The sequence below is a fragment of the Heptranchias perlo genome, chromosome 7 (assembly GCF_035084215.1).
Source record: "Heptranchias perlo isolate sHepPer1 chromosome 7, sHepPer1.hap1, whole genome shotgun sequence".
NCBI classification, from domain to species: Eukaryota; Metazoa; Chordata; class Chondrichthyes; order Hexanchiformes; family Hexanchidae; genus Heptranchias; species Heptranchias perlo.
In genome coordinates, this window is record NC_090331.1 from 42,288,421 (window position 1) to 42,305,199 (window position 16,779).

General features: G+C 45.5%; 1 protein-coding gene across 6 annotated transcripts in view; it reads left to right on the forward strand.

Moving 5' to 3' along the window:
- The window catches only part of LOC137323649 (RNA-binding motif, single-stranded-interacting protein 1-like), a 506,296-nt gene that overhangs the window by 141,837 nt on the left and 347,680 nt on the right, over positions 1 to 16,779 (forward strand). For all 6 annotated transcript variants that reach the window (XM_067987386.1, XM_067987388.1, XM_067987390.1 and 3 more), the window contains one exon: positions 11,330 to 11,497. In XM_067987386.1, the coding sequence (XP_067843487.1) occupies positions 11,330 to 11,497 (168 nt within the window). The remainder of the gene's footprint in view (positions 1 to 11,329; positions 11,498 to 16,779) is intronic.

Below are 16,779 nucleotides of genomic sequence, written 5' to 3' on the forward strand. Positions count from 1 at the left end.
TCCTACTCTCTGTTTCCTGTCTGTTAAACAATTTTCAATCCATGCCAGTATATTACCGCCAATCTTATGTGCTTTAATTTTGCACACTAACCTCTTATGTGGGACTTTATCAAAGGCCTTCTGAAAATCCAAATAAACCACATCCACTGGTTCTCCCTTATCTATTCTACCAGTTACATCCTCAAAAAACTCCAATAGATTTGTCAAACACGATTTCCCCTTCATAAATCCATGTTGACTTTGTCTAATCCCGTTGATATTTTCTAAGTTTCCTGTCATCACATCCTTTATAATAGACTCTAGCATTTTCCCTACTACTGATGTTAGGCTAACCGGTCGGCGGTTCCCTGTTTTCTCTCCCTTTTTTAAATAGTGGTGTTATATTTGCCACCCTCCAATCTGCAGGAACTGTTCCATAATCTATAGAATTTTGGAAGATCGCAACCAATGCATCCACTATTTTCATGGCTACCTCTTTTAGTACTCTGGGATGCAGATTATCAGGCCCTGGAGATTTATTGGCTTTCAGTCCCATTAATTTCTCCAGCGCTATTTTTTTTACTAATACTAATTTCCTTTAATTCCTCCTTCACACTAGTCCCTTGGTCCCCAAGCATTTCTGGGAACGTATTTGTGTCTTCTTCCTTGAAGACAGAACCAAAATATTTGTTTAATTGCTCTTCCATTTCTTTGTTCCCCATTATAAATTCTCCCGTTTCTGACTATAAGGAACCTACATTTGTCTTCACTAATCTTTTTCTTTTTACATACTTGTAGAGAGTATTGTGGAGATTGTGCATGCCACCTGTTCCGGTACTTCGCAAATATGCTGCTATCCCTCGATCATTCTCCTTTTAAAGGATGGCCCCCAGGATTCAGCATCTGCTTCCAGCTGAGCAGAGCCTGGAGCGGAGTGCCTCCACTGACCCGGACTCTCCACAGCTGCCCCTGCAACCACTGTCTGCTCGTGCTCACTTGTGTGTGGTGACTCACCTGGTGCCAACCTAACTAACTCACTACTAGGACCCACCGAGGTGTGAGTATCGGCAGGTCCTTTGAGGAGTTGCCCTCTGCCGTCACTGCAGTCGTTGAAGGGCCTGTAAGAGAACAGAAGGCAATATTAAACGTCATCACAGATGTGTCATGTTGCGATGAGCATACTGAGGTGTTTAACATGCCAAGGATTGTTAACATCAATTCATGTTATGTGTGATGAATGTTAAAGTTGTGGCACCAGACGTTTGTGGGGTCCAAGGCACTCAAGGGTGCGGCTGATCTCCAGCGCCTCTTGCTCTGCATCTGTGAGGACCACTATTTGTTGTGGCTCCCCTATAGTCCTCGCCCTCTCGCATGCATTTTGCGCTCTCTTCTAGAAGGGGAGAAAGTACAGATGTGTGAGTGAATGATGGTGAAGCGGCCAACCGATGAATGCGTTGCTTTGGGTGAGGCTGACCGTGAAAGAGGTCCATCAGAGGGTGAGTGTGAGACAGAGACATCACATTGGATCGGGATTGGGGTGAGAGGTAGTGGTGGGATCACAAATGGGGAGGTGAGCAAGTGCAGGTAAGTTGAGGATGAGCCTTAACTGGGTGTGGGGAGTGATGTGATGGAGTAGTCTTGGCTGCAGAATGAGTTGGACGGGGGGAGGCGTTGATGTGCACCACGGAATGCAGGAGAATCAGTAAGATTACGCACTTTTGCTGACCTAGCTAGGTCATTGAAACGCTTCCTGCACTGGACCCAGGTGTGGGAATATGTTGCTGCTGCTGGTAGCCTCCTCTGCCACCTCTATCCAGGCCTTTTTGGTGGCAGAGGCAGGGCGCTTCCTCCTGTTGGCCGGGTAAAATAATTCCCTCCTCCTCCTCACCCCGGCCAGTAGCAGCTGAAGTGAGGCATCGCTGAATCTTGGAGTAGCCTTGCCCCGTGCTGCTCCATTGGCTCCTCTTGCTGTTCGCTCCAGCAAAATCTATTGGAGCAATGGCCCTTCAAATCCAGACACTCCAGCTGACGGTCTGTCACGTGGGTACGCACTGCGCAGCTTTCGGACGGCAAACCCGGAAACAAGGTTAAGGGGCACCAATTAAGTCGCGATAGCGTGGGTAACGATAAGTATTTATTAGTTGGGTTTGCCGTGTGCCCGCTGACCCACCCCTCCCCCCCCCCCCCCGCTAGCTGCCATCCCGCCGCCCTTTTAAAATCGAGCCCCAGAAGTCTGCGGTTCGCACTCTGTCTGCCTGACTGTTAAAATTGATGAATGATTGTGTGACTAGTGAGAAATTACTACTTTTATGCGGGGTGTTCTTCAAAGAAGCTGCTCCCACTCAAAGAAATCCAGCTAATCTTGAATGTTTAGGCATGTTCACATGCCAATTTCCATGTTGCCGCAATTGAAGGAGCTACACGCAATCATCAAAGGTTCGGAAAAGGACAATAAGACCTTAAGCTTGTATTATTTTGGGACAGTTTAAAACATTAGGTAAAACAAGTGTTCTAATATAATGGTCACAAAAAATTACAAAATTGCTAGGAAAATGATTCACTTACTGTGACAAAAATTAGACCTTTTTGTTTAGTTTTGGTTTGGTGCTTGTTCCTTAGCAGTTTAAAAACTGACTGCAATTCAGATTGTTGTACCAAGCAAATCCCAATACAATGTTGCAAGTTTTTCTGTCGCAGGCTGGAGAGAGGGGCAATTCAAACTTAAACGGGGCAATGTGATTGGTGCAGTTTGCATAACCAACAGTTTATTTTTAAATTTGAGTGGTGGAATATTCAAAGTTCAGAAACTCTTGGTAATTCAGCACAGAAACAGGCCATTTGGCCCAACTGGTCTATGCCGACGTTTAAGCTCCACACGAGCCTCCTCCCTCCCTTCTTCATTTAACCCTATCAGGATAAGCGATATCCTGCTAGTCCCTTCTCCCTCATGTGCTTATCTAGCTTCCCCTTAAATGCTATTTGCCTCAACTACTCCGTGTTCCACATTCTTACCACTCTTTGGGTAAAGAAGTTTTTCCTGAATTCCCTATTGGATTTATTAGCGACTATTTTATATTTATGACCTCTAGTTTTGGACTCCTCCACAACTGGAAATATTTTCTCTATGTATACCCTATCATTATCTTAAAGAACTCTGTCAGGTCACCCCTCAGCCTTGTCTTTTCTAGAGAAAAGAGTCCCAGCCTGTTCAGTCTTTCCTGATACAAATATCCTCCCAGTTCTGATATCATCCTTGTGAATCTTCTTTGCACCCTCCCAATCCTTCTATATCCCTTTTATAATATGAATACCAGAACAGTGCACAATAATCTAAGTGTGGTCTGACCAAGGTTCCATACAAGTTTAACATAACTTCTCTGCTTTTCAATTCTATCCCTCTAGAAATGAACCCTAATGCTTGATTTGCCTTTTTTATGTCCTTATTAACCTGCGTTGCTACTTTTAGAGATTTGTGTATCTGTACCCCGAGACCCCTTTGCTCCTCTATCTCGTTTTGACTCTTATTATCCAAGCAGTATGTGGCCTCCTTATTCTTCCTACGAAAACGCACCTCCTCACACTTACTGATATTGAAATTCATTTGCCAATTACACGCCCATTCTGCAAGTTTATTAATGTCCTCTTGCATTTTGACGCATTCTTACTTTGTATTAACTACACCCCTCACTTTGGTGTCGTTCGCAAATTTTAAAATTGTACTTCCAAATCGTTAATGTAAATTGTGAACAACAGTGTTCCCAGCACTGATCCTTGTGGAACACCATTCTGAGTAGCTACCTTTAACCCCTACTCTCTCTTTTCTGTTTTGTAGCCAACTTGCTATCCATTCTGCTACCTGCCTCCTGACTCCACATGCTCTGACCTTAGCCATGAGTCTACAACATGGTACCTTATCGAAGGCCTTTTGAAAATCTAAATATATTACATCAACTGCATTACCCTTGTCTACTCTTCCTGTTACTTCTTCAAAGAATTCAGTAAGGTTGGTCAAGCATGACAGTCCCTTCTGAAATCCGTGCTGACTATTCTTTAGGATGCTTTCATTCTCCAGATGTCTTTCCATTACATCTTTGAGTAAAGATTTCATTATCTTTCCTACCACTGACTTTAAGCTAACTGGTCTGTAATTCCCTGGACTTGTTCTATCTCCCTTTTTAAATATATTCGTAATGACAAATATAGGAAGAAAAGAGTTGTTCTGTTCAAATCAGAGTCTATTTAAAATCTCTGCGAAGGACCCATTAAATTTGAATATCTTGAGAGAAAATTCAAGTCTGAATTTCTAAGAGACAGTTTAGATTAATTAGGCTCCCACAGTGGTAAAAAAATATATTATTTGTTACTTACAAAGGATTAATTCTTAGAGCTTCGATCTTTTTATTATTTTGTACACTCAAGGAATTGGATAAAAGGATGCCTATGGTAAATATACAATAATATATGGCTGTTACTTGTACTTGTTCATCTTTTGTAAAAAGAATTCACTTGAAATTTTACACTTAAAGTCATGTCTAATTTGAGGTCTAATGTGAAGCTTTATTGCTTTTGAAGACTGTGTTGAGATTTTATGGAAGGGTAGGATAAGTCCAGTAGCTAAAAGTAATTACCAGACATTGTTTGCTGTTGGTTTTCGAGACATGTTGCTGAAAACATACCTCAACCTCCAAACGAACTTTTGAAGGTATAGAGATATGGGGCTCGATTTTAGGGTCGGGTTACCTGCGGGTTTCCAGCGGGGGGGGCCCCGAAAATCCCGATCTCCGGTCACGTGACCGGATCGCGACGAAATCCCGGCCACTTCCGGGTACCGCGCTGATGTGCGGGGCTGCGCGCGCAAGCCCCGCTGGTGGGAATCCCGCAGGCAGTTAAAGCCAGCGGGGTTCCACTTGAGAGTACTTAACTTGCTCGTTGTGGTCAGTTAATGAGCTGAAGCAGCTGTCAAAAGAGGAAGTGTGGGATTTTAGGTTCAACGCAGTCAGTTTCCCACACTGGGGGAAACAGTACCTTTCAAACCAGGCGTGTTGCAGCCAGCAGCCTGTGGCAGGTGCCAAGGTGCGCTCCACGGGGGAGAGCCCTCACCCACGCAGGAGGCCACCGCGTCACATAGGGCAACCCCTGCCCTCCACCACCCCCCGCCAAGCCAGAGGACAGACCGACACGAAACCGCAGCCCCAGTCCGAGGACACACCCACCTACCCTGCACAACCCCTCAGACCAACACCTGCCAGATGGGTGGTGCGTTGACATCGTCGGAGGACGAACAGGATGACCAGCCCCAGCAGCCTCGCAGTCCACGCCGTCCGCCTCGGAGAGGTGGGGCCCCCCAACACGGTGCTGCGGCACACCCACCTGCACAGCAGGAGGGAGGGCAACCGCAGAGAGAGATGCGTCGCAGGAGGCACTACCCTCCGCACAGGGTGTACAGAGCGAGGCTCAGCTTCATGGACCTCTCCGAGGAGCAGTGCATACAGAGGCTCAGAGTCAATCGCCAGGTAGTCGCCGACATCTGCAGCCTCCTTAACGACGAGCTGCTCCCTGATGGACTAAGCAGCATCTTCTTACCTGTCGCCGTCAAAGTCACCACTGCCCTCAACTTCTTCGCATCCGGTTCCTTCCAGGGTGCCACCGGGGACATCACCGGGGTCTGTCAGTCCTCTGCACACAAGTGCATAAGGCAGGTCACCGATGGGTTGTTCCGCAGGGCCTCCCACTACATCAACTTCGCCATGGACGAGCGCAGCCAGATGGAGAGGGCGGTTGGATTCCATGCCATGGCCGGCTTCCCACGGGTGCAGGGTGTAATCGACTGCACCCACATCGCAATACGGGCACCTCCGCATGAGCCAGGGCTGTTCATCAACAGGAAGGGGTATCACTCCATGAACGCCCAGCTCATCTGTGACCACCGCCAGAGATTCCTACACGTGTGCGCCAGATACCCCGGCAGCTGCCACGATGCCTTCGTCCTCAGGGAGTCCGCCGTCCCGCCCATCCTGCAGGCACCCAACGCCGGCAACGGCTGGCTCCTCGGCGACAAGGGGTATCCCCTCCACACGTGGCTCATGACACCTCTGAGGAACCCCATCACCGAGCCGGAGCGTCGGTACAATGACAGCCACACTGCTACCAGGTCTACAATTGAGCAGACCATAGGGCTTCTCAAGATGCGCTTCAGGTGCCTTGATCGTTCTGGGGGAGCGCTCCAATACACACCATTCAGAGTGGGACGAATCATAGTTCTCTGCTGTGCCCTGCACAACATGGCCCAACAGAGAGGGGTGCCGCTGGAGGAGGCCCCATCCACACCCGCCACCCACATTGAGGAAGGCGAGGGCGAGGAGGAGGAGGAGGAGGAGGAGGAGGAGGCGGCGGAGGAGGAGGACGCGCCAGAGGATGTTGGACGACCCATACGAGGGATGATGGTCGCCGGGCCAGGGAGGCACTCATACGTCAACGGTTCTCCTAGAGTCACACACTGCGAGGCGCTCGCATCTCCTCACCTGCACATGCGAGCGGCCATACCAGCCCCCTCCACTGAAGAGTGCTGCCAGTAATCCTGCACCCACAGCAGTGTGCCCAATGGGTGGCAGCAGGTGTTCGCCGTCATGATGGCCTCCACGGAACGCAACTATTGCACAAGCCGCGGAAGAATGGACGAGAGGTGGCAGGAGTGGTGAGAATAGACTATTTAATATCTCGAATGTGACATTATATAAGAAAAAAAGTACAAAATAATAAACACCCTGGTGTATTCCCTTTGTGATTATAAGGCCTTTGCAATTCTTTTCCGGGAACCCCTACGTGGTGCTACCCCTGTGGCTCCAGCAGAGGTAGTGGCAGGTTGCTCGTCTTCTTGCCTTGACCGGGTAGATGCTTTTGGCGGACGGCCCCTGGGTTTTGGTGCCCGTGACGGCACCTCCACAGACTGCTCCTCCTGCACCGGGGCAGGGGCAGACTCGGCCACCTGGAGAGGAGGCACCATTGCGGGTACTGGTTGAGAGGTGGGCGACGGGTGGGACGTGGGGACGCCTTGAGAGGCGTCCCCACTTCCATGTCCCCGGTCACCATCATCCCTCTCTTGGCCTCGGCCCACATCACCCCTTCCACCCTGCTGGACGGCAGTTTGGATGGCATGTGTGAGGCCTTGCAAGGCCACCCCTAGTGTATCCCTCAGCCTGTTGGTGGCGTCGGAATGTTGCTCACCCTGAATCCGTACAAACGTTGTCAGGGCCTGCATGGACTCGATCTGGAGCTGTGCGTGACGCTCGAGGGAGGCCAGCCTGTCCTCCACCGCAGACAGTCCCGCACCTACCTGCGACACTGTGTCGCCGGTACCCTCCTGTGCCTGCGCCACCAATGCCCACATGCAGGAGTTGGACTCCTCCATCGCCTGCGCTATTGTGGACAATGCGCGCGGCACCTCTGCCAGTACCTCAGCAATTAGCTGGTGGCCCTCGACGACTCTCCTTTTCACTGGTGGCCCCCTGGGTTCAGCATCTGGGTCCGGCTGAGCAGAGCCTGGAGATGAGTGCTCCCTCCGTCGCGGACCCTCCGCGGCTGCCCGTGCCACCAGGGTCTGCTCATGCTCACTCGTGCGCGGTGACTCACCAAGTGCTACCCCAACTAGTTGGCGAGGGGGACCCACCGAGGTGCGTGTCTCTGCGCTGGTGGATGGTTGGCTCTGATGTGACGATGCACCCTCAGAGACCGCCATGTCCTCTGAGGAATCGCCCTCCACGATCGCTTCACCCAAAGACGGACCTGCAAGAGAACAGAGGGCACTTTGAGGCATGTGGACCAACTTGACAGTGCGCCTGATGGCAGGTGATGAGACGGTAACTCGCGATCATGGGTGTTGAGTGTCAGCTTTCCCTTACCGGCCGTTTCGGCAGCGACACACTCGCCATCGGCCACCGACAGGCAATTTCGCGTGCGGGCGAGGTCGAGCGCCTCCACCTCTGCGTCGGTGAGCTCCACCACTTGCGGCGGCCCACCTCCGGTGCGTGCCCTTTCCCTATTGTTCTTGCTTCTCTTCTCCTGTGAAGGCAAAACACAGATGTGTGAGTGGGTGCGTCTTGCATCGTGAGACGCATCGAGCATCGGTGTGGTTGGGTTGAGCGTGGCGCGGAACGGATGGGAGGAAGCGTGGGCCACGTGCCCATCCCATTGCATGGGGATTGGGGTGTGTGGTAGTGTTCGGGTGGGGTCAGGGACGGTGGGTACTTGCGTGCACGGCGAGGATGGTGAATGAGTGGCTGTGAGGATTGCTGATGGAGCGCAGTGGTGGCTGTGCAGGAGGGGGTTGTGATCTGCTTGGCGTGATGGTGGGGACGGGATGTGGGAGGGTGCGTTGGTGTACTCACCTTGCCAGACCTAGTCAGGTCATTGAAGCGCTTGCGGCACTGCTCCCAAGTCCTTGGGGTGTTGCCCCTGCTGCTCACCTCCGCCGCCACCTCTGCCCATGCCTTCCTGGTTGCGGCAGCAGGGAACTTGCGCCCATCTTCTGGGAAGAGTGTTTCCCTCCTCCTCCTCACGCCCTCCAGCATCAGCTGCAGTGCCAGATCTGAAAAACGGGGCGCAGCCTTTCCCCTTTGCTGAGCCATCGTCTCAAACCGCTTGCTTGTAGCAGGAGGGGCTTTGGGAGACTGCCCCTTTAACTGGAGCTCCTACATCGCGTCGACGGTACTGCGCATGCGCAGCCGGCCGGCACGCAGCTGGGGAGCGCAGAACCCGGAAGCAGGGCTTAATCGGTCCAATTATCCCGCGATCGCGTGGGGGACGCACACGATTAGCCGTCCGCGTTTTCCACACTCCCGGAGGACCACCCGCTGGGAACCCGCAGGCCTGCTAAATTCGAGCCCATGGAACTTGCCCATGAGAGTGATCTAAGATGCAAGATCCAAAAACATAATACTTGCCTAAATCATACCATTTTCTGTGTTTTGAACTATCGGCAGCAATTTTCCATTGGAGTCCTCTGTCACTGTGAGAAGCCTCAGCCTGGTGTACATCGGAGTTTCCTCACCCACCATTCATGCCAGATTGCATATTTTAGCTCCCAGCATGCATTCGTGCCTAGAACTCGTAGAATGTTTTTTCTGTGATTGACAGGAAGACTTACTATTCACACAGTGTGACAGGACCTGCTATTTGTAAGCTGCACCCCTCCTGCATTCTTCTTTATCAATGAAAAACTACTGCAGATGAAAATTTGTCAGCTAAAATAATTGAATTTGTTTTGTTTTTGTGTGATGCGTTGAAAACGAGGTAAAGCGTAAATGTTTCAATTTTTTTTGAGGTAATTTTGGGAGCAAAAATTTCTATAGGCTAGATGATCGGCCACAACTGCAGTCAGCAAATTTGGTAAGGAACCCAAATGCAAATGCAATTATGGATAAATCAGCAACTGGGCACTAGAAAGTTGTTGGTGACCATAGAACTGGATCCCAGCATGAGTCCCACTTATGCAGGAGGTAGGTAGGAAATAAAACATCTTTTGGACCCAGTCAATGTAATTGGTTTAAGAGAACTCTGCATAGTGTTATGCCAGGAAAAATGTATCTTTAATATGGACTGTGCATCGTTAGAAAATAGACCATCACAAGTTGGTACAAAGATTTACAACATTATTTCTTTAAGATACTAAAGGGAGGAAATTTGTCCTTTAGCAACAAAGGTTGGTGTGGCTACAGTGAGAATAGAATTTTCACAGACGTTCACCCAATCTCCTGCCAGAAATTTGGAGAAGGTCAGTGGAAACCCCAGAGAAATGGCCATTTCAGCCATTTCTCCACGGTTTATGCTGATCTTCTGCAGAAGTTACAACGGGAGATCAGGAAAAACCTCGTGGAAGTTCTGCCCCTTTTGTTTTATTGTCATACTATCTTTTATGCTAAAATTATTGTTCAGTCTTCTGTACATTCCTTTGTGTGGATCACATAGAATCATAGAAAGTTACGGCACAGAAGGAGGCCATTTGGCCCATCGTGTCCGTGCCGGCCGAAAAAGAGCTATTCAGCTTAATTCCACTTTCCAGTACTTGGTCCACAGCCCTGTAGGTTACGGCACTTCAAATGCACATCCAAGTACTTTTTAAATGAGTTGAGGGTTGATGAGATGGATAACTAACTCATAACTAGATCTTGGCTGAATTACCCTTGTGACTGGAAATAAGTTGTGTATTCTGAACCAGGGTTCATAATATTCTTTCTATATTCTTTTAGCTAAATATTTCTTTATTATTGTTTCATCTTTTGATTTATTAATAGAGGCATAGAATACAAAAGCAGGGAAGTTATGCTAAACCTTTACAAAACACTGGTTAGGCCTCAGCTGGAATATTGTGCTCAATTCTGGGCACCACACTTTAGGAAGGATGTCAAGGCCTAGAGAGGGTGCAGAAGAGATTTACTAGAATGGTACCAGGGAGGAGGAGGGAGGGACTTCAGTTATGTGGAGAGACTGGAGAAGCTGGGGTTGTTCTCCTTAGAACAGAGAAGGTTAAGGGGAGAATTGATAGAGGTGTTCAAAATCTTCAACAGTTTTGACAGAGTAAATAAGGAGAAACTGTTTCCAGTGGCAGAGGGGTTGGTAACCAAAAGACACAGATTTGAGGTGATCGGCGAAAGAGCCAGAGGCGACATGAAGAAACATTTTTCTACGCAGCGAGTTGTAATGATCTGGAATGCACTGCCTGAAAGCAGATTCAATTGTAACTTTCAAAAGGGAATCGGATAAATACTTGAAAGGAAAAAGTTTACGGTGCTATGGGGAAAGAGCAGGGGAATGGGATTAATTGGATAGCTCTTTGAAGGAGCTGGCGGCACGATCGGCCGAATGGCCTCCCCCTGTGTTGTACCTACTGTGATACTATGATTTGTGCCCAGATAGTCTTGTTATTATTAAAACACCAAATGTTTGAATAATTTACCAGTAGGCTATCATATCACATCACTGCATTACCTGCAAATTTTCTTTAATGGCATTGGTATAAATTATAACATGATAATGGTTTTATATGATTTTACAAATTATGTTAACATTTGCAAAAATGAGATTTAGAGAAAAATAGAAACCTATTTGTATAGTAGTAAGTGTATCATGGAGCTGTCGTGCCACTCAAAATCCTGATTCTATTTGATTTTAGAGGTAAAGTGTATCTAATTTAAATTAAGTTGAGATAGTACATGTCACAGCAAGTCAGAGCTGATCGGATTTACTGCCATTACACAGATTACTTTACCTAATAATGCCATGTTCTGTTTTAGGCTTACTCAACACTATTGAAGTAGCTGCTAACGTTGTTTCTCACTTTGTTTTATCTTTGCAGCAAACACCACAGATTCGGTCTTTCTCTGGAAACAAATCTACAATTAGTCCAGATTTTACCTCACAGTGGCCGAACACTGTACCCGGCTGGAGCAGTTATGCCTTTCCCCGGAGGAGCAACATTCATTACCAAACTGCAGCTACCTATACCTACAGAGCAAGCCAAGCTGTAAGTGCACTTGAAATGCTTTTAGCATTCATAGGAACATCAGAACAGGAGTAGGCCATTCATCCCCTCAAGCCGATTCCACTATTCAGTTAGATCATTGCTGATTTATAGCTGAACTCCATTTATCTGCCTTTGATCCATATCCCTCAATACCCATAACTAACAAAAATCTATCGATCTCAGCCTTGAAAATTTCCAATTGACCCAGCAACCCACCTTTTGGGTGGGGGAGAGTTCCAGATTTCTAATTCCCTTTATGTGAAAAAGTGCTTCCCAATTTCGCTCCTCAATGGCATAGCTCTAATTTTAAGATTTTACCCTCTTGTGGATTCCCAAACCAGAGAAAATAGTTTCTCTGTATCTACCCAATCAAATCTTTTTATCATTTTAAACACCTCGATTAGATCATCCCTCAGCCTTCTAAACTACAGGGAATACAAGCCAAGTTTATGCAACTTGTCCTCAAAATTTAACCCTTTAAGTCTTGCTATCATTCTGGAGAATCTGCACTGTACCCCTTCCAAGGCTAATCTTCCCTGTGATTCGGTGCCCAAAACTGAATGCAGTACTCCAGATGGGGTTTAACCAAAGCTTTGTACAACTGAAGCATCACTTCCTTGTTGTAGAATTCCAAGTCCCTTGAGATAAAGGCTAACATTCCATTAACCTTTTTGATTACTTTTTTGTACCTGTCCACTAGCTTCAGAGACACCTGAATCTTTCTGCTCATGCACAGCTCTTAGTCTCTCACTATTTAAAAAAAAATTCTGATTTGTCTTTCTCAGTTCCAAAGTGGATGACCTCACACTTCCCCACATTGAACTCCATGTGCCATAGTTTTTCACATTCATTTAGTCTGTCTATGTCGCTTTGCAATTTCCTGCTTCCATCCACACAACTTGCTGTGCCTTCTAACTCAGCCATCTGCAAACTTGGATACACGTAGAATTTACAGCATAGAAACAGGCCATTGGGCCCAACCGGTCTATGTTTATGCTCCACACAAGCCTCCTTCCACCCTACTTCATCTAATCCTACCAGCATAACCTACTATTCTTTTCTCCCTCATATCTAGCTTCCCTTTAAATGCATTTATTGATAGTTTATGCTATTCGCCTCAATTACTCCATGTGATAGCAAGTCTAACCACTCTCTGAGTAAAGAGGTTTCTCCTGAATTCCATATTGGATTTATTAGTGACTATCGTATGTTTATGACCTTTAGTTTTGGATTCCCCACGAGTGGAAATATCTTCTCTACATTGTTGTGGGAAAAATCATACTACGCCAATTTGTTGTGGGAAAAATCACCACTCGGAGTCAGACTTAAAGATTCAACATGCAGTTTATTGGACAAAGTACTCTGGGAGAAGGCTGGACACTCCGCAGCACCGCAGCTCACTTCTCAACTTTAAAATGGTTGTCATGCTTTTTTATACCTTTGAAATACAGATTTCAGTAGCTTTTACATCGTAAATCTTGATTACACACATTAACCAATTAAGTTCGCACAGCAACAACAGACAGTTTACAGGACACTATTAAAAAGCATGGATTCTGTGACTGTGGGAAAGACAGTTAAAAGTGTTGAGTTTGTACATTCCAGAACTGGCTTGCAGTCTGAGAATACAATGGACATTTCATAACGAACTGATAAAAACTATAGTACCAGACTGCATAAAACAAAGGCATGCTGTCTTAAGGTGATAATAGTTCTTCGGACTTAACTGGGTAATGCGTAAGCAGTCTGTTGTTGCTATGCAGACTTAATTGGTTAATGTGTAAACTGTCTGTTGTTGCTGTGCGAACTTAATTGGTTAATGTGTGTAATCAAGATTTATGATGTAAAAGCTACTGAAATCTGTATTTCAAAGGTATAAAAAAGCATGACAACCATTTTAAAGTTGAGAAGTTAGCTGCGGTGCTGCGGAGTGTCCAGCCTTCTCCCAGAGTACTTTGTCCAATAAACTGCATGTTGAATCTTTAAGTCTGACTCCGAGTGGTGATTTTTTCCCACAACAACATCTACCTTATCAAACCCTTTCATAATTTTAAAGACCTCTATTTGATCACCCCTCAGCTTTCGCTATTCGAGAGAAAAGAGCCCTAGCCTGTTCAGTCTTTCTTGATAGTTATAACCTCTCAGTTCTGGTATCATCCTTGTAAATCTTTTTTGCACCTTCTCCAGTGCCTCTATATCCTTTTTGTAATATGGAGACAAGAACTATGCACAATACTCTAAGTGTGGTCTAACCAAGGTTCTATACACGTTTAACATAACTTCTCTGCTTTTCAATTCTGTTTCTCTGGAAATGAACCCGAGTGCTTTGTTTGCATTTTTATGTCCTTGTTAAGTTGCGTTGCGACTTTTAATGATTTGAGAATCTGTACCCCTAGTCCAAATCGTTAATGTAAATGATGAACAGTGGCCCCAACACCTTTTGCCAGTCTGAGTAAATACCGTTAACCCCTACTCTCTTTTTTGTTTTGATGCCAGCTTGCCATCTATTCTACTACTTGTCCCGTGACTGCACATGCTCTGACCTTTGTCATGAGTCCATTATGCGGTACCTTATCGAAGGCCTTTTGAAAACCCAACTATATTACCCTTATCTACCCCTTCTGTTATTTCTTCAAAGAATTCAAGAAGGTTGGTCAAGCATGACCTTCCCTTTTGAAATCCGTGCTGACTATTCTTTATTATATTTTCGGTTTCTACATAACTCTCTATTCCTTCATCCAAGTCAATAATATATATGGTGAACAGCTGAGGCCCCAGTACAGATCTTTAGGGAACACCACTTGTCAGATCCTGCCAATCAGAACAAACAGTTTTTCCCTACTTTGTTTCTCCTACCTCCCAATCAATTAACAACCAATGTCACAAGGTTACCTCCAATTCCTTGCTATCTCAATTTTGCTAACTTTTTCTTGTTTAGAAACTTATCATATGCCTTCTGAAAGTCTATCTAGACAACATCCATAGACATTCCTGTATCCACCATGTTATTGATGTCTTCAGAAAATTCAACTAGATTTATTGGTCATGACCTACTCTTCACAAATCCATGCTGACTCTCTTTGATCAGCTGATACTTGTGCAAATACTCAGTCACTCTGTATCTGATGATAGATTCCAGTAACTTCCCCACAACTGATGTTAAACGGACAAGTCTGTAGTTATCTGGTTTCTCCCTCCCTCCCTTCTTAAATAGTGGAGTGACATTTGCAATTTTCCAATCCAAAGGCACAATTCCTGAACCTAGAGAGATTTGGAAAATTACGTCCAATGCATCTGCAATTTCCTCACCTATTTCTTTTAATGCTTTTGGTGGAAACCATCAGGTCTTAGAAATTTGTCTATCTTAAGTCACATTACTTTCTCCATTACCATTTTTTAATTTATATTAAATCCACTAAATTCCTCGCCCTAGCTTATTTTTAGGTTCCCTTTTACTGCTGGTATTTTGTCCTCTTCCTCAACCGCGGAAATAAATGCAAAGTACTCATTTAACATGACTGTCATTTTCTTATTTTACATTATAGTCTCACCTGCATCTGTCTTTAATGGGCCCACATTCCCCTTTACCACTCTCTTTCTCGTAATATAATTATTAAAAATTTCCTGTTAGCTTTGATATCACTTGCAAGTTCTTTTCATATTACCTTTTTGCACCTCTTATTACGTTCCATGTATCCCTTTGTTGCTTTTTATAGCTCTTCCAGCCTGCTGGATTTCCACATTTCCTTGCATTTGTGTAGGCCATTTCTTTTAGCTTGATACTGTTTGTTAACTCATTTGTTGACCCAGGTTGCCTAATTTCACAAGTGGAGCCTTTGCTTTTTAGGGGTATGTACTGTTTTGCATTGCACCAAATACTTCTCTGAATACTCCCCAGTGTTTGTCTGTATTTTTTTTTTATTCGTTCACGGGATGTGGGCGTCGCTGGCAAGGCCGGCATTTATTGCCCATCCCTAATTGCCCTCGAGAAGGTGGTGGTGAGCCGCCTTCTTGAACCGCTGCAGTCCGTGTGGTGACGGTTCTCCCACAGTGCTGTTAGGAAGAGTATGTTTGCCAATTAACAGTTCAGCCCAGTTTACTGTGGTCAATTTATTTCTCATCCCCTTGGAGTTTGCCTTACTTAAATGTAAAGCCCTGGTTTGTGACTCTCCCTTCTCCCTCAAACCTATTATCAAATTCAATCATACTATGGTCATTATTTGCAAGATGTTCCCTTACCGCAGATTGTTAACTAATACTGGTTTGTTACTCATCGCTAAATCCAGTATGGCCTTCCTTGTTGGTTCTGAAACACATCAATCTGGAAAACTGTCCCAAATACATTTACTACTAGAGTGGTTCTGCTTGTCCCAGTCTATGTGAAAATTAAAATCTCCCATTATAACAACATTGTTTTTGCTACATGCTTCCCTGATCTCTGTATATATACAACTCCCCACTACACCACTACTTTCAGGAGTACTGTAGACAACTCCTACCAAAGGGTAGTGGAAAGCTGGAACATTCTCCACCAAAAAGCTGGAGAGGCTGGGTCAGTTGAAAATTTCAAAACTGAGATTGATAGATTTTTGTTAGGTAAGGGTCTTAAGAGACCTGGAACATAGGTGGGTAAATGGAATTGAAATATAGATCAGCCATGATCCAGTTGAATGGCAGAACAGGTTTGAGGGGCTGAATGGCCTACTCGTGTTCCTATGTTCCTAACAGTCTTGCATCCTTTGCTGATCCTTAACTCTATCCATAATGTTTCCACTGTCCGATCACCCTTACTGAAATCCCTTCTTTCTACTGCGGTAAATGTGTCTTTTATTAATATTACCTCTCCTTTCCCAATTTCTTTGTCCTTTCTAAAGATCCTATATCCTGGAATATTTAGCTTCCAATCATGCTCAAGTTGTCGCCAGGTCTCTGTAATGGTGACTAGATCATATCCTTTAAGCTGATTTTGTGCTTCTAACTCACATTTGCGGAGACTTACCATTTCTCAATTCTATTACAATAATACGATATATACTAAATTAACCACCTAATTAATACACCTATTTTTCTTATAGTTCAACCCAGTCTAGACTAACTTGTTTTTCAAACAAGTTTGTGAAATAAAACTAATTATAACCATTTATACTTGAAATAGCTGCTTAGATTAACTCGACACTGAATACTTCAATTTCTAAGGTAATAGGTCTAAAGCATTCATCCAGAAAAAAGGAAGAGTTGTATTTATATTGAACCGTATCATGTCACCCAGATATATTTCTGCA